Source organism: Zonotrichia leucophrys, chromosome 20 (assembly GCF_028769735.1).
Source record: "Zonotrichia leucophrys gambelii isolate GWCS_2022_RI chromosome 20, RI_Zleu_2.0, whole genome shotgun sequence".
NCBI lineage: Eukaryota > Metazoa > Chordata > Aves > Passeriformes > Passerellidae > Zonotrichia > Zonotrichia leucophrys.
Window position 1 is genome coordinate 7,119,315 of NC_088189.1, and position 21,631 is coordinate 7,140,945.

At 61.5% G+C, this 21,631-nt stretch overlaps 2 protein-coding genes across 4 annotated transcripts; both read left to right on the forward strand.

Annotated features, from left to right (window-relative positions):
* The first annotated feature begins 1,233 nt into the window (after positions 1-1,233).
* On the forward strand, positions 1,234-9,581 carry RSPO4 (R-spondin 4). Its single transcript, XM_064730022.1, has 6 exons — positions 1,234-1,311; positions 1,408-1,799; positions 4,696-4,884; positions 5,136-5,279; positions 5,364-5,549; positions 8,454-9,581. Exons 2-6 carry the CDS (start codon positions 1,721-1,723, stop codon positions 8,525-8,527), a joined length of 672 nt encoding a protein of 223 aa, XP_064586092.1. The 5' UTR covers positions 1,234-1,311; positions 1,408-1,720; the 3' UTR covers positions 8,528-9,581.
* A 1,231-nt stretch (positions 9,582-10,812) lies between these two features.
* On the forward strand, positions 10,813-20,063 carry ANGPT4 (angiopoietin 4). Of its 3 annotated transcripts, none has more exons than XM_064730163.1 (10): positions 10,813-11,309; positions 15,344-15,499; positions 15,985-16,106; positions 16,403-16,635; positions 17,103-17,218; positions 17,652-17,753; positions 17,833-17,999; positions 18,772-18,902; positions 18,989-19,191; positions 19,278-20,063. In XM_064730163.1, exons 1-9 carry the CDS (start codon positions 10,998-11,000, stop codon positions 19,147-19,149), a joined length of 1,500 nt encoding a protein of 499 aa, XP_064586233.1. In that variant the 5' UTR covers positions 10,813-10,997; the 3' UTR covers positions 19,150-19,191; positions 19,278-20,063. The 3 variants fall into 3 exon arrangements, with proteins under 3 accessions (XP_064586233.1, XP_064586231.1, XP_064586232.1); XM_064730162.1 differs by having other exon boundaries at positions 10,814-11,309; positions 18,989-19,181; positions 19,280-20,063; XM_064730161.1 differs by having other exon boundaries at positions 18,989-20,063.
* Positions 20,064-21,631: the final 1,568 nt, after the last annotated feature.

Here is a 21,631-nt window from a genome sequence, read left to right on the forward strand (position 1 = left end):
TTTCCTACACTGAGGCCAAAGGGGTCTGAAATGGCTCCTTTGTTGTCTGATCATTAACCCTTCAGGAATGAAATGCAGCAGTGCCGGATGGGAGAGAGGTTCAGGGGGGCTGGGGGAGAGAAGGGAAACAGGAGGGAGAAATTAGAGGGTAGAGAGAAGATTAACCCCAGTGTACTGTCCCAGGCATGGCTGGACACCCCAGGACACAGATGGACACATCCTCTGCAGCCCTATGGGTGGTCCCCTCTGGTGCAATGAGTTTGGTGGCTCTCAGCACCTCCAGCCCAGGCAGTGCAGACCCAGAGCATCCCCGGTGGAAAGGAGCCCTGCAGATCTCTGGCGTGTGGGATGAGCCGGTGGATGATAACCTGCCCCAGGGTGCTCAGGGGGATCCTGTGTGCCCAGAAAGTCTCTCTGTGCCCCCTCTGGGGGCAGGAGAGGGGCACCATGTGCTGGTTTGCACGTGGTGATGACAGGAGTGAATGCGCTGTCGCTGGGGCTGTCACTGGTGGCCAGTGGCCTTGGAGCCCTGGCTGGGAGGTCCCCAGGCTGTTCCAGGGTGCAACTCCTGGCACAGGGTTGGGATGAGCACATGAGGCTCCCACGATGGGGACCTGTGCCTGTAGGGTCACCTGGGTACCTGGCCAGTGAGGTGTCCCCCTCCTGTCCTGCACCCCCCTTCAAGCACAGCCCTAGGATGGGTTTTGGGGAGCACAGCCTGCAACAAGGGGTGTGGACAGCAGCATGAGAGCCCAAAACAGCGCAGTGAGCCCGTCTTGGCTTGGAACAGCTTGGCACAGTTCGGCTCGGCTCAGCTTCGCTCCCGCAGCTCGGAGGGAGGTGAGTTAAGAAGCGCTCGGAAAAACAGAGTCAGCTGCGATCCTGGGCACAGCCGGGGCAGAGCCGCGGCCGCCGCCGGAGCTGCCGGAGACCCACCAGGGCTCCCGGGGACCGGGGGGCTCAGCCCTGCCCGGGGGGCTCAGCCCTGCCCGGGGGTGGCACTGGCTACCCCAGCTCTGCGGGGGCTCGGAGCGGGGACTGAGCCGGGGGGCTGAGATGGGGGGGCTGAGATGGGGGATTGAGCCGGAGGGGCTGAGCTGGGGGGGATGAGTTGGGGGGCTGATCCAGGGGGCTGAGATGGGGGAGATGAACCGGGGGGGGGGGGGCGGAGCTGGGGGGGCCGGCACAGGCAGCGTCACCCTCGTGGCTCCACCCCCCCAAAATCGCAGGGGGCTCCGCGGTGACCCCGGCGCTGGGATGGCAGCGGGACAGTCGGACCGCGGCGGGACGGCGGGACGGTTCCCAGCCGAGGTGGTGGCTGGAGTGCTCCGGGGGGATCCAGCCAGGGCGTTTGCCAGTCGCTTTGTTGCTGCTGGGGGATTTTTTACTTTTTTTTTTTTTTTTTAGGATTATTATTATTTTGAAAGGGAGGGTGAGGAGAGGGGGCTGACACTGACTATAAAGGCAGAGCTCCCTGGAGCAGCCAGCACTTCCCCGTCACCATGAGCACTCCCCGGGCCTGACAGCCCCAGCCTGTCCCACTGTCGCCGGCTGAAGCTGCCCTGGAGTGTGGCTGTGTGTCCGAAGCTCGGGTTGGGATGGTGTGAGCCCGGAGCCGCTCCTCACCCTCCCAGCACCCTCACCGGCTCTGGCAGGAGCCGAGCCCGCCAGCCGCTTGGATGATTTGATTCCTCCCCTGTCCGACACCACTCCTGCCCAGATGCAGTGGATAATATTCATGTTGCTGTTATTCATCAGCTCCATGGAAATGCTCACTCAGAACCGGTGGAAGAAGCAAGGTACGGTGTGCGCAGCGCGCTCGGCTCCTGCGGGGTGGCTTTGGGACACCGGGCTGCCTGTGCTGCCAGGATGGAGCTGTGAACCAGGGCTGGAGGTGCCAGCCACCAGCCTGCCCCCAACCCCTCACCTTGAGCCCTTTGGGGACTGTCTGTGTCCCCCCTGGGTGAGTGACACGGGGCTGGCTTGCAGTGCAGGAAGATGCAGAGCGCAGCCCCATAGCCCTGCCTGCCCGGTGCCAGCCCTGCCTTTGGGGACAAGGGACACTGGCTGGCACTGGGACCAGCTCTGCAAATCCCAGCAGAGCCAGACACAGTGGGGATAGCACAAAATGGGCTGATTTCCTGATATTTCCTTTCCCTGCATGGCACACTAAGTGCCTCAGGAGTAAAACCTCCTAGAGGGATGCTCAGAGGCACGGCAGGCACTGCCTGTCCCCTGTCCCATCCTTTCCTCAGGAAGAGGCACCAGCTGAGCCCCTGCTCAGTGCCTGGGCAAGGGCATGGTGTGCTGGGGCTGTGCCAAGGTATGTGCCCCCTCCATTGGGCACTGGCTCATGTCCCCTCACCGGGCAGTGCCAGGCAGTGCCAGCTGGCTGTGTGCAGTGGGCTCAGGGCTGGTTCTCAGCTCTGTGCCAGGAATGCCTTGGTTCTGGGGCCAACACGTGCCAGGGTAGGGGCAGGACCTGCCAGAACCAGGGCTCTCAGGGCTGGAGCCTGGAGAGCTTCCCTTGAAGCTGTTCCATGTTAAAGGCATGCAGAGGCAGTAGGTGTGGGTGATGATGTGGGTGGCCAGGCTGGGGGCCAAAACACCCCTGATGGGAAACAGCCAAGCACCACGAGGGGCTCCAGCTACCACTGCTTGATGCTGGGTAATGCAATGCTCCAAAGGCCTCAGGTCTTGGCAGCCTGGGGGTCTGGCTGTGGCTTCATACCCCAGACATGTTATATACCCTGGGATAACCTGCACAGAAAAGCCAGCACAGGGTCCAGGAGCCGTGAAAGATGCTGGAACACCCCACAGCCTCCCTACTGCCACTGGGAGCTCTGGTCTGGGCAGTCCAGTGCCCCAGGGACTCGTGGTTCCCTGCAGGACTGGGCACAGGGTGGGCAGAGATGGGGGGTGTCACACCCATGCCCAGCAAACTCAGGTACCCACTGTGCCCCATGCCCAGTGCCCATCCCAGCTCAGCCCTGCCCTCTGCCATCACCACTGGACAGGAGGAGATGAGCCCCTATTGTTCCTAATCCCCAAGCCCATGGTTTTGGAGTGAGCCACATTCTGGTGTTCTCTGTGCTGGCTCCCAGTGTCACCCTTGGTGGCAGAGACGTGTGTGCCATGCCAGCAGCACTGTGGAGTGGAGGAGGATCCCCCACTTCTCCCAGATCCATACCATGGGATTATTTCCAAAGCCAGTGAGAGGAAGGAGACCCCGGAGCCCATCCAGGGCTCCCCACCTTCTTTGGCCTGGCTGGAGGTGGAAGGAGAGCAGCAAAAAACCCCTAAATATCAAAAAGAATTAGGGAAGGGAAAGAGGCTCGTAAATCCACGGGTCTCCAGGGAAGCCACTCCAGCTGCAGCCAGGAACACAAATGTTGTCAGCGTTTGGTAAATATGTAACGGAGACCATAACAACTTAATGGATCCAAGGTGCTTCGTTAGTGCTCCCAGCAGATGCAGCTCTAATGAGGGCTCCTGGCAGTGCTGCCATCCAGACAGGGTGTCCCAGAGAAGGGACTGGCATGAGCCAGCTTGGGGACAGCTGATGGCACCACAGCACCGCGGAGTGGCTCATGCCAGAGACCAGCACACGGGGCTGTGAGGCATTGCCCGCCATCATCGTCTGACAGAATCCTCTGCCAGCATCACCCGGCCTCCCAGCACCTCTGCCCCAGCCCCACAGCCGTGGGACCCTTCTGGTGCAGCTCCTGGGGTCAGAGGGACCAGTGCCAGGCACTGCTCCCAGGGCTGTCTATGTCTGTACTGGGCAGCACCCAGCAGGTGGCTCGGGCTTGTAGCAACCTTGTGTAGTGGAAGGTGTCCCTGCCCATGGCAGGGGGCTTAAGATGGTCGTGAAGGTATCTCTTCCAACCCAAACCATCCTGTGATTCTGTGGTTCTGTAGAGCCCAGGTCCCAAGCATGCTGTACCAGGGCTTCTAGCACTGTCAGGCTGTAGTGCCAGAGCCAAACAAACAGCTCCCAACAAAGGGGCATGGTGAAGGTGTTGGATGCCTGCATGCAGGAGTTCAGTGCTCCCTTTTGTGGCTTTTCTGTCAGAAAAAGAGAGCAGGAGCAGTTGGCGGTGTCTCTGAGGCCTGGTGGATGTTGGCATCCTGTCCTTGTCCCTGGGAACAGATGTCACCCACCCTGGGGTCAGTCACCCTCCCACAGCCTGGGAGTGCAGCACAGGCAGCCAGGGAGGCAGCAGAGCCTCTTGAGCAAACAGACAGATTCTTTTCTCAGCTCCTCTTGAGCGCATCCAAAATGCCCTTTGTCCTCTGACACTCAAGAGGCATCAACTGATTAATCCAGGTCAGATCATGTTTCTACCCGCTGACCCAGTGGTTGTTCCACTTCCCACGGGACGGGCAAGGCTGGCTTGGGGTGTGGCTCAGGCTGTCACCCATGGGCAGTGCTGGGCACAGGCAAACCCTCAGTCTGGATCTTGGAGTGCTGGAGGCCATCAGCGCTGAGCCAGCTGGGAGCGATGGCTCCGTGTGTCCCTTGGCTGCAGCCTGGACAGAGGTGGCGATTTGAGGAGCAGAGAGAGGTGGGGTGGCATTTGCAGGGAGACAGGACAGCGCTGTCCCCCTGGTGTGTCAGTGAGAGGCCACGGGGCTGGGCCCCCCTCAGCACCTGTGTCACAGCCCCTCTCCTCCGTTTGTCCTCTCCCGCAGCGAGTGCTGGCCTGCTGGAGAACTGCACGGGCTGCGTCCTGTGCTCTGAGGACAATGGCTGCATCACCTGCCACCACCGGCTCTTCCTGCTCATCTGGAGGGACGGCATCCGCCAGTACGGGATGTGCGTCCACACCTGTCCCCCGGGCTACTTCGGTGTGCGGGGTCTGGAGGTCAACAGATGCACAAGTACGTCCCGATCCAGCCGGGGTTCCCCTGCTCCCCTCGGCACCCTGCGGGTCCCAGTGCTGCGGGAAGGGCAGTGGCTTCATTTCCCACGGCATTCCTGGTGGCACTGGATCCAGGGGCGGCCGGGTTGGGGGACTTCGTCCTCTTTTCCCCTGCTCAGAGCCGCAGCCCGGAGCCCGCAGGTTTGGGGTGCCCGGTGGGTGCCGGGGGTGCCCCGGGCGGTCCCGCTGACCGGCCGTCCCTCCCGGCAGAGTGCAGGTCGCCCAGCTGCGAGAGCTGCTTCAGCAGAGACTTCTGCATGAAGTGCAAGGACAAGTTTTACCTGTACAAGGGCCAGTGCTTCCGGCAGTGTCCCCCCGGCACCGCGGCACAGCCCGGCACCCGCGAGTGCCAAGGTAAGCAGCCTTGCCCGCCGTGCCCGGGGACGTGCCGGGCTCCGAGGGGTCACCGATCCATCCCTGCCGTGCCTGTCCCTGCAGAGACGTGCGAGCCGGGCCCGTGGAGCGAGTGGAGCGCCTGCACCCACGAGAGCCGCACCTGCGGCTGCAAGTGGGGAGTGGAGACGCGGGTGCGGGAGGTGCCCGACGCTGCCCGGGAGGAAGGGACCGCCTGCCCCGCGCTGCTGGAGACCAGGAGGTGCCGCATGAAGAAGCACTGCCCCGGAGGTGAGCACCGCGCCGCCGGGGCTGGGGACAGCTCCGCGTCCCTCCAGAGTGAGCCCGAGGGGCGCTGCAGGAGGACGATGGCAGCAGGGGTCTGGCCGTGGCCGGCGAACCATGCTGTCATCTCCCAAGCATTTTGAAACTCTGGGTAAAGCCGTCATCTCAGGCACATGTGCTGAGCAGCCCTAGGGCTGGCTGCTCCCACCTGGCAGTCCCCGGGACTGCCTGGGACGAGCCATTGTCCCCTTCCATGCTGGACCGGGCTGGGCTGGGCACTGGCACGAACCGCCGTGGCGGGATGAGGCTGCCAAGCTCCAGCTCCCATCCTGCCACGACGTGAAGGGAGGCTTTCTGTACTGCAGCTGTGGGTAAGGAGGGCTGAGACACACAGGGGAGGTTCCTGCAAAAACCTCTGAGCTCCCTAAAAGCTGGAACGCTCGTGGAGCAGGAGGGTATCACCCAGAGGATTTCTGATGGCCAAAGATTTGGGAGACACCCCACAGCACTGTGCCCTTCCATGGCTCATCTGGCCAGATGTTCACTCATGCTCCTGCACTTCCCCCACCTCATTGCCAGGCTGGGGGCTCCCTGGCTCAGGGATCCCCCCACCTTTCCCACACCAGACCGGCTGCAGGGTCTGTCCGGGCGGTGCGTGCACGGGTGCAGGGCTGGCGCTGGGAACCAGGACGGGGCTGATGTCATTTTTGGATGCAGGCGCCTGGACTGGAGCTACCCTAATAAATCTCCACTTAATAACTGGCAGAAAGGGGGATGCATGAGATACCAAAGTGAAGTGCCTGGCAGCAGATCTGAGCCAGCCAGGGTTGCGGTTCCGAGCTGCGGGATCGCTGAGCCCTGGGATGAGCTGGCCGGCACCGCCAGCGTGGCGGGGATCAGGGAGGACAGCACCGGGGAGGGGAGAGAAAAAGGATCAAGAAGGGGGGCAGCAGCAGAGGACGTGCGTGCTGGGCGAGGGCCACGGAGCCAGGAGAGAGGTTTCATCCCAGCAGCATCAATCATAAGTAATATTTTCCTGCTGACAGTGCAGAGGAGCTGATTCCCTTCCCCACCCAGGTCTCAACTCACGTCTTTGGGGTGCCAGGTGGCTTCGATTTTGAGGATGTTCTCCTCCCTGCTGGTGTGTGGCAGCTCCAGACCCGCAGAGCTGGTGACAGTTTGATGCAAGAAATTTAGTGTGGGAGGACAGGCTGCTCTGGAGCACTGTGTCCTGGAGCACTGTGCCCGTGTCCTGCCCTGCCTGGCACAGAGTGCATCCCACTGGCAGGAAGTGCTGTGCCTGTCTTTCAGGGACACCTCGTCTTGTGAAGTTACTGGGAAGGCCCTGGCACCTCAGAAAAATGCTTGGCCTTCTGCCTCTGCCTGTGCTTCTGCAAGCTGGAAGCCGTGGGGCTACAGTGGTGGGCCAGGAACTGGCAGGACTCTACTCTTGAGGCTGCTGTCTGGGATCAGCTTCAGAGACAGGCCTGTCCCCTGCCCAGCAGAAGGAATCCCATGAGTGCCCCCCAGGCAACCCCCTCAGGAGGGAGCAGCCCCTCCATGTCCCCCTCTCCTGGGCAGGCTGTTTGCAGTCCCTGCCACGGCAGAGCGTGTCTCTGCCCTCGCTCCCAGGCTCCTGCCCGCCTGGCCAAGTGCTGGGTTATGGGATCCAGATGCTGGAGGAGGACGAGGAGTTCACTTGATGCATCTGAGGCACCCCCAGCCCAGACGAGCCAGGGCAGGCGGCCGAACCCGACCGTGTGATGAGAGATTTGTGCCACCACTTCTGAGCCATCCAGGCAGCTGGAAGGGAAAAGCCGCCGCGCTTGGCCGTGGCACAAACCCCTCGCGCTGCTGTAAATCTGCCTTGGGTGTCTGTCCCACTCTCCAGACGCTTGGCGTGCGTGCTGTGCCCTCTCCTTTGTGGGTGGCAGCTGTCTGGAGATCAGAGCTGAGAAACAGGGCTTCAGAGCCAGCCAGGACAAGAACTGGAGCCCTCAGAAGGGATGGGGACAGCAGGGCTGGCACCCACAGCAGCAAGGACAGTCGTGGTTCCTTGTGCCCCTCACAACACTGAGCTGGAGTGGGAGCAGGGGGCAAGGACCCACAAAGCTGCCCAGTTTTTGGGGCAACCATTCTGATCCATAGTGTGGACTTCCCCTCCCAGTGGAGCCCATGGCACAGCAGGTTTTATCCTGAATCCCTGTTTTTTTGGTGTCTCAGCCAGCTGGAGGGTGTGTGGCAGCTGAGCAAAGGTTTGTGCCCCAACAGCCTGACCCTGGAAAGCTGGCACAGGGTTGATCTGGGATGCAGCCAGGCTCCACCTGGTTGTGCCACTGTGATGGGGACCATCCACACATGGAGGGCATCCACAGGGAGAGAGAATTAGCAGCTGTGCAAGGATGCACCCCAAAGCCACCTTGCTCCCCAGCATGCCCAAATCCCTCCAGGGCTGCCTGGGTCCCATGGTGGAGGGCAGGTTCCCCATCAGGGCAGAGCTGAGCACAGCTGTGCCATGGCTGTGGGGTGTGGGTGCAGCCACTGCCCCCCTCCAGCACCCACAGTCCTTGCTCAGGGAGGAGCTGGGCTTTCTCCAGGCAGCTTCCACTTGGGCTGAGCTGCCCCACCCCATTCCTGGGATTTGGGGGTACCAGGACTGAGAGTCCAGCCATGGCAGATGTGGGGACAACACGCCAGTGTCCCTGTGCCTATGCCATCAGCACACCCAGACCCACACTGCTGTTTCATGCCTGGGAGGGAGCTCTGGGGTCCCCAAAATCAGAACCTGGGTCCAGCACTAACACCTTGAGGGAGGATGTGGGATCAGCATCCCATGGATGGGGTTCAGGTCAGGCCATGTTGCCTGGCCAACAAGCGAGCGCTCCTTTTCTTCTCCTATTTCTGTTGCAGAGAAAACCGAACCCAAAAACAAAGGCAAAAAGCGACAGAAAAAGCCGAAGACAGAGAGGCACACGGGCACCTAGCGGGCACCAGCACGGGAGCTGGGGCACCGTGGCAGGAGCTCCCAGCCAACTCCTGCCACGGTGCTCCAGCCACATCACCCCTGGTTTTCCATCCACAGGAAAAAAAGGAAAAAATAATTGCACAATTTTCTCTGCCCCCCCATCCCCCTTTTCTTTCGAGACAATTTATGGCCTGTAAAACATTTCCTCTTCAGAAAATCTAATTTGCAATGTCCAAAGCAAAGCCCTAGGGCTTGGGGAGGGGGTGGCTCCTTTATTCCTCTGGTCTTCCCTCTGCCCTAGCCTGCTCCATCCCTTCCTCCAGACGGGTGGGATGGGGTTAGACTGGGGTTGGACCCTGCTAATGAAGCTGATGCCTGGCTGGATAGTGTTCCCCAGGGCTGGGAGATGCCCTGGCTCCACGGGGCCCTGATTTTATGGGAGTACTGGGGGGCACAGTGCAGCACTGAGCTGCTCCAGGTGCTGGACAGTGTCCCCCATCCTCGGCCACAGGCATGGGAAGCAGCAGCACTCCTGGGCTGGGGCCCCACTGGGGATTGTGCCATTGCTCACAGCAGCCCAGCCCGGTGCTCAGTGTCCCCACTGGCACAACCAAGGGACAAATCCTGCTCTCCTGGGGCTCCGAGGGCAGCTGGACCTCCAGACTGACAACCCTTCTTGGGACCATGCCATCTCAGCACTCAGCACCCTCACGGGCCAAATCCTGCCATCCTCAGGCTCACAGAGAGGCTCAAAGATCTTCTCTCCCAGCTGGATGTGGGCACAGGAATTTGGGGGGACCATGTCTGTATTCAGTCTAGGACAGGGACAGGCACAGTGAGTGCAAGCCTAGGCAAGGGATGCTGCTGCATCCTGTGTCCCCAAACTGAGATGTGCTGGAAGCAGCGCTGCAAACCCTCCCAGCCATCAGCAGGGCGTGACCGTGGGGTGCTGAGCCCAGGCGTGCCAGTCTGTCCGTCCCTGCCGCGCTGCGTGTCCCAGGCACAGAGGGCTCTGTCGGGATATGTACCGTGTGAGTGCTCCAATCGCTGTCCAGCCGCAGGCAGCTCTGCCATTGGGGATTGCCGGGGTGTGAACTCCCCGTCCCCGCCCTGAGCAGGAGCGGGGGGAGGCCGGGGCTGGCCGGGGGTGTCGGGGCTGCGGGGGCTGCTCAGACCCTTCAGCACGGGAGCGCTGGGTGTCAGCACCGAGCCAGCCCCAGAGCCGGCACAAAGCTGCCGGAGCATCGCCTCCGATCGCTTCATGACAAATAAATGGATTAAACCCCCAGCACCGCTCCTGCGTCCTTGTTTTCCGCGTTCCCACGAGTTGCTGCCGCAGGGGGTTTGGGATGCTGGCCATGGCCACGGTGAAATTCCGTATTCCACAGCTCTGCACCTCGGTCCCTGTGGGGGGACACCCTGCCCTGGCCCCCCAGCACTTGGGTACTGGGGAAAAATTTTAGTTCAAGTTATAGTTCAAGTTTTTAGTGAGCATTGCTCATTGTCTGAGCCAGCAGTGGGGGAAGCGGCAAGTGTGACACTGGGACTGCCATTCCACAGGATTGGGAACCACCAGGGGTTTTTTCTGGGTGTTGGAGAAAATCCCCTTCTGCTAAGATGCTTGGACATCCCCTCGGCAGCCTGTTCCCAGCACCGGGATTGTCTCCTCCTGGGAACACAGCCTAGATCCCATCCCAGTCCCTGCCAGACGTGGTGACCCCCAGTTGTGGTTGGGGTCATCAGCCCCGACAGACCCAGCCGGGATCGGGCACGCCGAGCACAGTCAGGCTGTGTCTGTGTCCTGCCAAGCCCTGCCTGGGACAGCCCTCCCTCCTCCTGGTCCCCGCGGGCTCATCCCACGGCCAGAGCAGCGAAATGCAGGCCTGGCTCCCGTTGGCATTATAAATAGCCGGGGCTCGGGAGGGAGCCTGGGATGGGGGTGCCGGGGTTGGTGATCGGGGGGACTCGCGGGGTGCAGGGCCGGGGCTGGGAGAGCTCGGTGCTGCCCTGGCGCTGTCCATCCATCCATCCATCCATCCATCCATCCATCCATCCATCCATCCATCCATCCACCCCGGGACGTGCGATGATTTGTGCAGAGAACGCCCGGGGGAGGGACGGAGCTGAGTGTGCGAGTGTGAGTGTGTGTGTGTGTGTGTGTGTGTGTGTGTGTGTGAGAGAGAGACATTTATAGATCACGTGTGAAACTTGATCTCCCCTCAGTGGACCCAGAGGAAAGAAAAAAGATAGAAGTATTGTTTTTAAACAGATTTTTTCCTTTGTTTTTCTTTTTTTTTTTTTTTTTTTCCTCCCCTCTCCCCCTGCGAGGGCTGGCGATAAAAGGCCGGGGCGGCCAGCGCTGGCTCAGAGGGAGGAAATGCCGAAATCGCCGCGGTCGGAGGCGGCGGCCAGCGCCCACTGACCCACCCGGCACGGAGCGAGCATCCCCGGCCGTGTCACCCGGCCCCGGGGGGACCCCCGTGAGGGCCATGCGGGCGCTCAGCCTCGGCCTGGTGGCCCTGACCTGCGCCACCACGGCTCTGTGCGCTGCCGGAGCGCAGCGCCGGGCTCTGGAGGGCGGCGGCCGCCGGCGCTACCACCGCGTGCAGCACGGCCACTGCAGCTACACCTTCGTGCTGCCCGAGGCCGAGCCCCCGCCGTGCCCCGCCGCCCCCGGGCCTGCCCCCGGGGCCGCCAGCGGGCTGCTCCAGCGCGACTCGCCCGCCGGCACCGCCGGGGCTGCGCAGCGCCTGCGGCACCTGGAGAGGATCCTGGAGAACAGCACCCAGTGGCTGCTGAAGGTACGGGGCAGGATGGGGGTGCGGGGGGACAAGCAGAGGGGCGGCGTGGGCAGGGAATGTGTGCAGCGCCTGCTTGTGCAGCATCCCTGGGGCACAGCTTGGGCACTGGGGCCTGTGCCCACCTGAGCATGCAGGTCAGCTTTTCTCGGCAGGTGTGCAGCTGGAGCAGCACGGAGGGGATGCTTGCTGTGGGTTCTGCAGGTGCTGCAGGTCACTCACCCAGAGCACTCCCCACTGAGGCTGTATTCCCTGTCCGTCCCTGCCATAGGGCTCCTCATGGTCCTGGCTGGGTTAGCTGTGCCAAGTATCCCTCAGGGATCAGCATTACAAGCTCAAGGCGAGCAGACTGGGAAGGGGTTTGGCCAGTGGTAGGGAGAGGGTCCCAAGGGCAGGGGCCACCAAAATCTCTCCAGCTCCATCGTTTTCCCTCTACAGGCTTTGGAAAAGCTCCCAGTACTTGGTGAGACTTTGTGTGGGAGCAGTGGGTGCCACCCCAGAGGGGCTGTGTACCCACAGGGTTGCCACCCCCAGCCCCCACTGGCTCGCCCCGTCCCCAGTGCCTGAGGCAGGAAGCAGCATTTCCTTCCTGGAGCCCCCACCAGCCGAGTGTGGCTGCCTGCGTCAGACCCAGGAATAGCTCATCCCAAGGGACACATCCCCGGGGGCCCTGAGCCCCACAGCCCGTGCCAGGAACACTGGGTACCTGCACTGATAAGAGGAGAGGCAGCTTGTCCCCAGCTGTCACTGACCCAGCAGAGCCACATGGCTGTCCTGTGGTGTCCCACCAGGCTGCAATGGGACCTGTGTGCCTCTGCAGTCCCATTTCCTGGGTGATGTCCCTGTGCTGAGCCCCTGCAGCCCTCAGGGATCAGGATGGGGCCAACACAGTGAGTGCGGGTCCCGAGGATGGCCTGTGCCAGCCACGCTGCTTGGGGAGCCACCCTGGCTGTGGGGGACAGTGCAGGCAGTGGGGACGTGCAGGACATTCCCCCTTGTCCCCTCAGCCATCCTAGAGAACAAATTCCTCAAGAGCTGGGAAAACGCTGAACCGTGGCTCTGCTGGAAGCCAGCCCAGAGTGCTGCAGAGGGGTCAGCAGGGCCAGTGACAACCTGGCTGGTGGCACCGAATCTCTGTCACTGTGGAACCTGCTGGGTCTGCTGGGTGCACATGAGCCCTGGGGTCCCTGTGCCCTGGGGTCCCTGTGCCCTCTCGGGATGAGGGCAGCTTTTCTATGGCCAAGCAAGGCAGGGGATCAGGGTCCCACCACAGCTGCAATGGCCCTGTCCAGAGCAGACAGTCACAGGCAAAGTGGGACTGCACATCTGGGCAGCTGTGGGCAGCAATGCCCCTCACCATAGCCCCAAGGATCACTGGGCAGTGGAGCACTGGGCAGCCAGTACCCCATTCCTTCCCCATCCCCATCCTGTTCTATCTATCCCATCCCATCCCATCCCACAGCATGGCTCTCTCCTTTTAGAGGCAGTTTGCAGCTCTGTTTTTTGCTGTTGTTCCTTAGCTTCCCAAATTTCAGCAGAGCTGCCCAAGAACGCTTGTTTTGGTCAGACTCCAGTCCTGAACAAACAAACGAGGGCTCAAAAGAGGCACTGGGTTCAGGGACAGCTCATAAACAACGTTGCATCCCCGTCTGCTCTGCCCTGGCATGGGGAGCCCTGCAGGGTGCTGAGAAATTGGGAGATCTCCTGGTACCCAAGAGGTTCTCCAGTTCCCCTCAGGTATCTCCTGGGCCTCCCCCAGGAGCCCCATCCATGGCACTGGGGCTGGCCCACCCTCCCCACTCAGCACCCCGTGGTGGGGACATGGCCAGCACCCAGCACACAAGGACACTTGTGTCTCAGGAGGAATTAATTTTAGTTCAAACACAAACACTTGATGGTGCCACTGGGTCTAGCGGGGGACTCGGTGTGGGATGGGGTCTCCAGCAGGGCAGGGGCATTTTGGCAGCTCTGAGGTGCCTGAGGGGCTGGTGCTGCTCGCCCTGGGATGTGTGCAGCAGTGTGGGGAGCAGGTGAAGGGTTTTCCACCCACCTGTGACTCAAGGATTCCTGAGCTGGTGCTTGTGAAATGTTTAGAAATGTCAGGGCAGGATAGGAACTGGGGCAGAGGGGAGGGATGTGGCTGCAAGAAGGCAGCACAGGATGATCCAGCTGTGGGCAGTGGGATCCCAGTATGGGCACAGAGAGTGGCTGAGTTTCCTTCTGGGGTGACCAAAACAGCACCACAGCCTTTCCCACAGCAGCTCTGCCCTTATGGTGCAGAAATGAGTCTCTGAGGCCGGGAGAGCCCAGCTCACATCAGCACCCATGAGATGGAGGAGGGGGGATCCCGGATTCCCTGTCCTTGGCTCAGAGCCTGCCCCACTTGTGTTCCCTATGCCAGACATGCCTGGGGACACTGTGCCCCACTCCAGCTCCCAGCGAGCTGCTGGGGCCAGGATCCAGGGCTCCATCTCCAGGGCTCTCAGCCTTCCCCGTGCCAGCTTGACCTTTTCTCTGGGTATGTTCTGCCCTCAGCTCACAGATATGTTTATTTAAAAAAAAAAAAAAAAAAGGCAAGATTGAGAGGGAGAAAAGGCCTCCCCAAGCCCTGTGAAGCAACAAGATTAACGACGTGGTTAAAGGGAAACTCTCCAGCAATCCCTCAGCTCGGGGAAATGTTTTCCAGACGCGGCTTTCCGACCTTTCCCTGCTTCCTCCCTGAGAGCACGTTCCTGCGAGGGAAAATCCCCAGGGAAACGGGTGCAGGCAGGGCTGCCTGGGATGGTCAGCCCTGGGACCTTCCTGCCCCGAGACCCTCCTGCCCCACACGGATGCTCAGCGTGGGGTGATGGTTTTGCCACTGCCTGGTGTGGAGGAGGAGGAGGGAGCAGTGAGATTTCATCATGCCAGACAAGTGCAGAGCCCTGTGCCCTGGCCCACTGCCGGCCCCACTCCCACGCTGAGTATCCATCCCAACACTGCTGCCTGCTTGCCTGGTATTCCATGGTGCCAAACATCCCAGAACAGCTGCCTGGTATTCCATGGTGCCAAATATCCCAACATTGCTGCCTGTCATGGTGTTCCATGGTGCCAAACATCCCAGAACTGCTGCTTGCCTGCCACCATGCCAAGCATCCCAGCAGCCCTGCATTCCCACCACAGTGCACAACAACCTTGCACCCCTGCCTGCTTTCCACACTGCCCAGACAGCAGCATCCCAACCCTCCTGATTCTGCTCCACAGCCCCACAAGATGCAGGGGGATGTGGGGCTCTGCCTGCACCACGGGGAGCTCAGGCAGGGAGCAGGATCTGCGGGATGCAGGGAGCGGGGCAGCCCCGGTCCCCCCTGCTCTCAGGGGCTGCTTTCCCAGCGTGGGCGGCCCCTTCCGCTGCCTGCGGCCCCGCCGAGGGACCGTGCCCCCAGCGAGGCCATCGCCCTGGGGAGGGGCTCAATGGGAACCTCATGGCGGGGCTGCCAGAAATAGCAAAGCCTTTGGGAAAGGCGGCTCCCCCGCGGGCTGGGAAAGCGGAAGCGTCATCTCAGCTGTGTCCGAGCCGTGTTCGCAGCCGCAGCTTCTTCCCAGCCCCGAGCACTCACACGCGGTGGGGCAGCACGGGGTGCCGGACACTGACCGTCCCTGGCTGACCGTGTCCCCTCGCCCTCCGCATCCCCGTGGCTGGGGGCTGGCAGCTGGTGCTGATGGCAGTGCCAGCCACTCCCTGCCCGGCTGCTTGGCACAGGCAACCCTGGCCGGGCACCAGCCCGGCTCGCCAGCACACCTGGGCACACAGAAGCCCATGCCAGGCCCCAGCTGGTACCACAGCCCAGGAATCTTGGCAGCCGCTGCCTGAGGAGCCTCCCCTGCAGCAGCTCAGCTCGCTCTGTCCTCTGATAAGGTTCCAAGGGCCCCGGGGTGGGTCAAGCCTTGTGGAGACACAGGGCTGTGCCCAGCGGTGCCAGGCTCAGCTGGGACGCTGAGACAGAACCCAAAGAGGTGCCCAAATGACCCCCCTGCATCCTCCCTTCCCTGCACAGCTGGAGAGCTACATCCAGAGCAGCGTGAAGCCGGAGGTGGCCGAGTTGCAGCAGGCGGCGGTGCAGAACCAGACCGCGGCCATGCTGGAGATGGGCAGCTCCCTCCTGAACCGCAGCGCCGAGCAGAGCCGCAAGCTCACCGACGTGGAGGCACAGGTGTGTCCCCATGTCCCCATCACCCTGAGAGGTACAGCTTGTGTGTCCCCATGTCCCACCACCCTGAGAGGAATAGCACGTGTGTCCCCATGTCCCGCCACCCTGAGAGGTACAGAATGTGTGTTCCCACTTCCCACCACCCTGAGATGTACAGAATGCGTGTCCCCATGTCCCACCACCCTGAGAGGAATAGCACGTGTGTCCCCATGTCCCTGCCACCCTGAGAGGAATAGCACGTGTGTCCCCATGTCCCTGCCACCCTGAGAGGTACAGCTCGTGTGTCCCCATGTCCCTGCCACCCTGAGACCTGGTGGGTGGCACGGTTTGTCTGCAGATAAAAGCGATGCCCCGAGTTGACCCAGGGTTTAATGCACCACTGGTGGAGGTACCAGGGCTGTGTGCCCGAGACTGGCAAGCCCGGTGACGCCTCGGGTGTGGTGTGGCCCTGGTGCCGATGCCAAGGGTCCCCTCTGCTCCTGAGGCAGGTGCTGAATCAGACGTGGCGCATCGAGATGCAGCTCCAGGAGAACTCCCTGTCCACCATCAAGCTGGAGAAGCAGCTGCTGCTGCAGACCAATGAGATCCACAAGCTGCAGAACAGAAACAAGTAGGGGCTGGGGCGGCTCAGGGACCCCCACAGCCCTTGGACCCCACAGGGAGGCTGGTCTCTCCCACCTCACACTGCACTTTGAGGGGGCTTGAACCCCTCCAGGTGCTGGCTGTGGTCCCTGGGGGGTTGCACAGCCCCAGCACGGCCACCGGGCTTTGGGTTCCCCTGGCTGGGCACGTCCCAGAAGTGAGGGTGCAATTCAGGGGTGCAGCAGGGGATGGGGACAGCAGTGGGTCCCTGCAGACACGCTGGGACCGCTCTGCCACCCCGTCACCGCTGCATCCCACTCCCAGCATCCTGGAGGGGCGGGTGCTGGAGATGGAAACGAAGCAGCAGGCGGAGCTGGCGGGGGCCCACTCGGAGAAGGAGAAGCTGCAGCGGCTGCTGAGCCGGCAGAGCGGCGCCATCGAGGAGATGGAAAAGACGCTGCTGGCTGCCAGTGCCAACACCAGCCTGCTCCAGCGGCAGCAGCTCCAGCTCCTCCAGTCCGTCCAGAGCCTGGTGCGCCTCGTGTCGCAGGGCAGAGGTGAGCGGGGTGTGCGGGCACAGCGGGGGCACTGGGAAAGCTCCGTGTCCTCCCAGCAGCGAGCCAGGGTGCCCCCTGTGGTCTGCTCAGCCTGGGTGACTTCACCTCAAAATCACAGAATCATTCAGTGGTAGAATGGTTTGGGTTTGGGAGGGATCTTAAAGCTCATCTCATTCCAACACCCCGCCATGGGCAGGAGCACCTTCCGCTAGAAAATTATCCACTCATTGCAACCAAGGAGCAGCTTGGAGCCCCAAGGGCTGGGTCCATAGCCTGATGCCATTCCCAGCCATGGCAAACCCCCAGGGGTGAGGCTGGCACAGCTGCCTTGCTCAGCCCTCAGGAGATGGCACAGAAGATTAAACAAAAAAATCTAGGAGCACAAAGGGAGAGGGAAGAGCAGCAAAATCTGTCAGGGCTGCAGGGCCATCACGGTTTCTGCCTTCTCACTGTCCCCCCTGCCACAGCCATGTCACCTGGGCAGGAGCAGCAATTCCAGGACTGTGCTGATGTGCGCCGGGCGGGCATCCATGCCAGTGGCATCTACACCCTGCACATTGCCAACCTCAGCGAGCCCAAAAAGGTGAGCACTGCCCAGAGAGGGCTTCCCTGCCCCACCCTGGAGTGTTGCCCACCCAGCACAGCAGCTCCACACCAATCCCTCTGTTGCTTGGCACATCCTGGGGCAGTTTCCCCACCCCATCCCCTTCCAGCCTTGGGGGCTGTACAGGGATGAAGGCAGCACCCACAGGATGAAAGCAGGGCTGGCACATCCTTCCAAATGGGGACATAAAACTGATTTTAGGCAGTTTTATAAGCACTACACCCCAGCCCCTGCCCATGGCCATGGAGGGAGGAGAGACCCCTCAGCCAGGCACTGGGCACAGCACACCCTCGTCAGCCCCTCAGGCAGCTCTAGCACCCACAGGGCACCCACACTGAGCTGCCCAGCCTGGCCGGGATGCACCTGGATACCCACTCCAAGCCATCCCCAGCTGTCCCTCACTCCCTTGCAGGCATTCTGTGACATGGACACGGATCGAGGGGGCTGGACCATCATCCAGCTCCGTGCCAACGGCAGCCTCAGCTTCCAGAGGAGCTGGAGGGAGTACAAGCAGGTGTGTGTCTAACTGGGGATTGGGGACACCCCGGGGCCCCCCCAGGCACCCTGAACTCACCCGCCCCGCTGCTCCACAGGGCTTTGGGGACGCGTCAGGGGAGTACTGGCTGGGGAATGAGGCGGTGCACCTGCTGACCAGCCGGGTGCCCTACGCCCTGCGGGTGGAGCTGCAGGACTGGGAGGGCGGCCAGGTGTATGCCCACTACGGCAAATTCCAGCTGGGCAGTGAGCGGCAGTTCTACAGGTAGGGGAGAGGCACTGCGGGAACGGCCACCCACCCCTATCCCATCTCTGACTGTCCCCAAACCCTGTGGGAACAGCCACCCAGCACTCCCCATCTCTGACTGTCCCCTGCCCAGTGGGAAGGGCTGGGTGTGGGAGGTGCAGGATCACCTGGGGCTTCACTGGGTTGTCCTGCTGTACTTATGGCGCCAGGTGCCAGGTACATTGCTGTGACAATTTCATCTCTCCCTGGGCTTCTGAGAAGTAGATTTTTAATGTATAAAATTGCATCAAGGCAGTGGGATTTGTCATCCCAGTGGGAGCAACTTGGGCATTTGCACTGAGGGAGGTGACACAGCTGTGGCCACCAGGCATTCCCAGGGTGTTGGGCATCCCCAGGCTGTCCATGTCCACAAAGAGATGCTGTGCTCCTAATGCTTATCTTGCCATGACCATGTGCTCCTGGCCGTGGGCAGGAGGGTGGAAAGCAGCTGGGGGCCTTCACTGCTGGGCTGGAGGTGGAAGCAGCCCCCAGACATGCCCTGCACCATCCATGCCATGCATGAACCGAGCTGGCCCCCAGCAAGAGGACTGGAGGAGACCTGGGGGCCCTCTCTGCCCCAGCATTCCACAGCCCCCATCTTGGGGGCCAAGGACAGGAGGCCAGGCTGGCACTGCAGGATCTCTGCCCATCCCTCTGTGCTGTGTCCAGCTCATGGCAGCCCCTGAGCCATGCTGGGCTCTGTGACCCCCTGGCAGCCGGCAGTGACAGTGGCTGTGTCCCGTGGGCACAGGCTGTCACTGCAGGACTACAGTGGCACAGCTGGACAGCAGAGTGGGCTGGCACTGCAGGGCACCCAGTTCAGCACCCGTGACGCCGACAACGACAACTGCCTGTGCAAGTGTGCCCAGATGCTCTCGGGAGGTGAGTGGAGCAGGGGGACACCCCCACGCAGCACCCATGGGTGCCAGCCTGCGGTGCCACCTCCCTGCCCTTGTCCCTTCCCACAGGATGGTGGTTTGATGCCTGTGGCCTCTCCAACCTGAATGGCATCTACTACCCGGCCCGGAACAACATCCGCAAGCTGAACGGCATCCGCTGGCACCACTTCCAGGGGCCCAGCTACTCCCTCAAGGGCACCCGCATGATGATCCGACCCTCCAGCTTCTGACGGGCCCACGGCAGTGCCACACTGACAGACAAGTCCGGGACAAGGGATGGTTGGGGCTGAGATGTCCCAGCTGCTGCAGGGAACCTTTGCCATGAGTTTATTTTTTACTCTTGTTTATCCCATTTTTCAGAAGTCTGCAGTGTCACCATGGCCATGTTGGAGGAACCGTGGGCTGAAGCTGCAGGAGCTGCAGGAGTGGGACGAGACCAGACCTGCCAAAGTGGGCTCCAGCATATGGAAACCCCCTGATCTCACCTCAGCTTCTCTCCACGAATTTCTGCTGGGCCTCAGGGTTTGATCTTGGGGACAGGGCTCCAAGACTCCCCCAGTGAGGGGGCTCTGAGAACCCCTGGGACCATGTGCATTCAAAGGGACCCCAGACATGATGGGGGCTTTGCCTTTTCACTGGTTTTGGATATTGTAAATCCCCCACCATCCCACTTTCCTGCAGGATTAGAGGAGCTGGATGGGACAGGAATCCTGATGAGCATGGGGGCTGGTGGTCCCTCCTTCCCTTTTGTCCAGACACAGCCATGCAGAGGGCCGGCAGGACAGGCACTATTCTTCACGGGATGGAGCTGGGCTTCTCCAGCTCTAGAGAGGACAGGAAGAGCAGGGGGTGTCCTTGAGGACCTCCATGGGGACCTGGGATGGCCAGTGGGCCAGTTCTGGAAGGTCCTTGCTGGGAGCAGACACTGCTGTGGCAGGGGCTGGCAGGGCCCCAGGGTTGGTAGGAAGGGGCTGGGGTTTGTGGGTGGGGAGGGGGCTGTGGGTTAGAGGGGTGGGAGCTGCTGGGTGCTGGGTGCTGGCACCGACACCGGCTGTGCACGCAGCAGGGGGGGGCTCCTGCTGCCTGCCCTCATCACTGTCCCGAGGCACCCGCTAATTAACGCTGATTAAAGCACGTGACGCTGTTGGCGCTTCCAGAAGATGCTCATCAGTGGGGAATAATTAAAAAATGGAAAACACGGGGGGCGGTGCTGCCGGTTTTCCTTCTGTGCTGGCTGTCTGCCTGCACCTCCTGCCTGCTCATGGGGCACCCGTGGGGAATCTCAGCACACAGGGTGAGGGTGATGGACATTTCCCCGGCTGTCCCTCCTCCCTGGAAATAATATAATATAAATAACTGATGGCCTCAGCTGTGCTCCCCACGAAATCTGAGCCACCGGGAAGCAGCTGCCAGGGAAAGCGATAGGGACTTTGGGGCTGTCCTGCTGTCCCCAGTGGGGATATGCAATGGGGGGGCATTCTGGGGGGGGACACGTGTGTGTCTGAACATGTCTGTGCCAGGGTTTCATGCTGGCAGTCCCATGGGTGGGGGTCAGATGGAGACTCCTGGTTCAGGAACAAGGCTGCTGTGTGTGCATCTGTGTGTGCTCATCGAAATACTGCTCACAAACACGTGTGCACATGGACACACAGACATCCTGCATGCACACGTGAGCACACAGGGCTTTGGATGGCCATGTCAGGTCCCGGTCATGCAGGGCATGGGACACCAGAGCCACACCAAGGACTGGCAGCACCTGAGGGACATGTGGCTGCTCAGACCTTGCCTGGCTGGGGACTGGTGGGCCCCCCCGCTTCTCCTTAGCAATAGCAACAAATTTAGACCAAGCCCTGGGACACACCACGCTGAGGAATCCGGCAGCACAGCCGGTCCCAGCCACCAGTGAGGATCTGGTTCCCTCAGAGATTTCCCCAAGGGCAAAGCCTGTCCCCAGGCTTTGCCCAGGGTCCCTGTCACCCTCTGGTTTCCGGGGTGTTTTCCCTGGGGAGGCACCCAGTGCCCCATGTGCCGTCATTAAGGATCCCCTGGGTGTGCGTGTCACTTCATCAGCCTGACTCACAGCCAGATGCCATCCTCGTGTCCTGTCACCACGTCCTGACACCACATCCTGCCCTCCACATTCCCAGGAGCAGGACCTGACAATAACCCAGCAGGAGTCACGTGGATCCTGCACCCTAAGCAGGGGATCTGTGTGGACACACAACAGCCCAGAAATCAAGCTGGGGTGGTAAATTCTTCTTTATGGCGGCTTTTTTGGGGACCCTCAGTGCTGGATGGAAGCCCCAGTCAAGAGCCCATGGTGCTGCCCTGGCCTGTAGCTGCTGGGGGCTGTCACTGAAGGGACACAGTGGCAGGTCCACCTCCAGGTGGAGTCCCTGGATGCAGGTGCTTTGGTGGCTTTGAGGTCACCTTCCCCAGCAGACACCTGGCTGCATGGGACATCAGGAGCACGGTGACTGCAGGGCACAGGTGCCAGAAGAGCTGTGGTGCCCTGTGAGGCTGCCCTGGGAGAACCACGGGCGCTTTTCATCTTCAAAGCTCTCCCTGCTCCCGCTTTCATCCCAGCCCACCTGGGAGCTCTCTGCTACTGCCGCCCCCATCTCCAGTTCTTGGAGAGCCGGGACCTGGCCAAGCTTTGCAGCAGGGAGGGAAGGAGGCAGGGGAGGGTGCGTGGCACAGAGGGGAATCCCA

Excerpts from the sequence above, each read along its gene's own strand:
- RSPO4 (XM_064730022.1), top strand. The coding sequence starts at position 1,721 with ATGCAGTGGATAATATTCATGTTGCTGTTATTCATCAGCTCCATGGAA. Across the intron at positions 4,885-5,135 it reads GGAGGTCAACAGATGCACAA|AGTGCAGGTCGCCCAGCTGC; the intron begins GTACGTCCCGAT and ends CCCTCCCGGCAG. Across the intron at positions 5,550-8,453 it reads GAAGAAGCACTGCCCCGGAG|AGAAAACCGAACCCAAAAAC; the intron begins GTGAGCACCGCG and ends TTTCTGTTGCAG.
- ANGPT4 (XM_064730161.1), top strand. The coding sequence starts at position 10,998 with ATGCGGGCGCTCAGCCTCGGCCTGGTGGCCCTGACCTGCGCCACCACG. Across the intron at positions 16,107-16,402 it reads AAGCTGCAGAACAGAAACAA|CATCCTGGAGGGGCGGGTGC; the intron begins GTAGGGGCTGGG and ends TCCCACTCCCAG. Across the intron at positions 16,636-17,102 it reads CCTCGTGTCGCAGGGCAGAG|CCATGTCACCTGGGCAGGAG; the intron begins GTGAGCGGGGTG and ends CCCCTGCCACAG.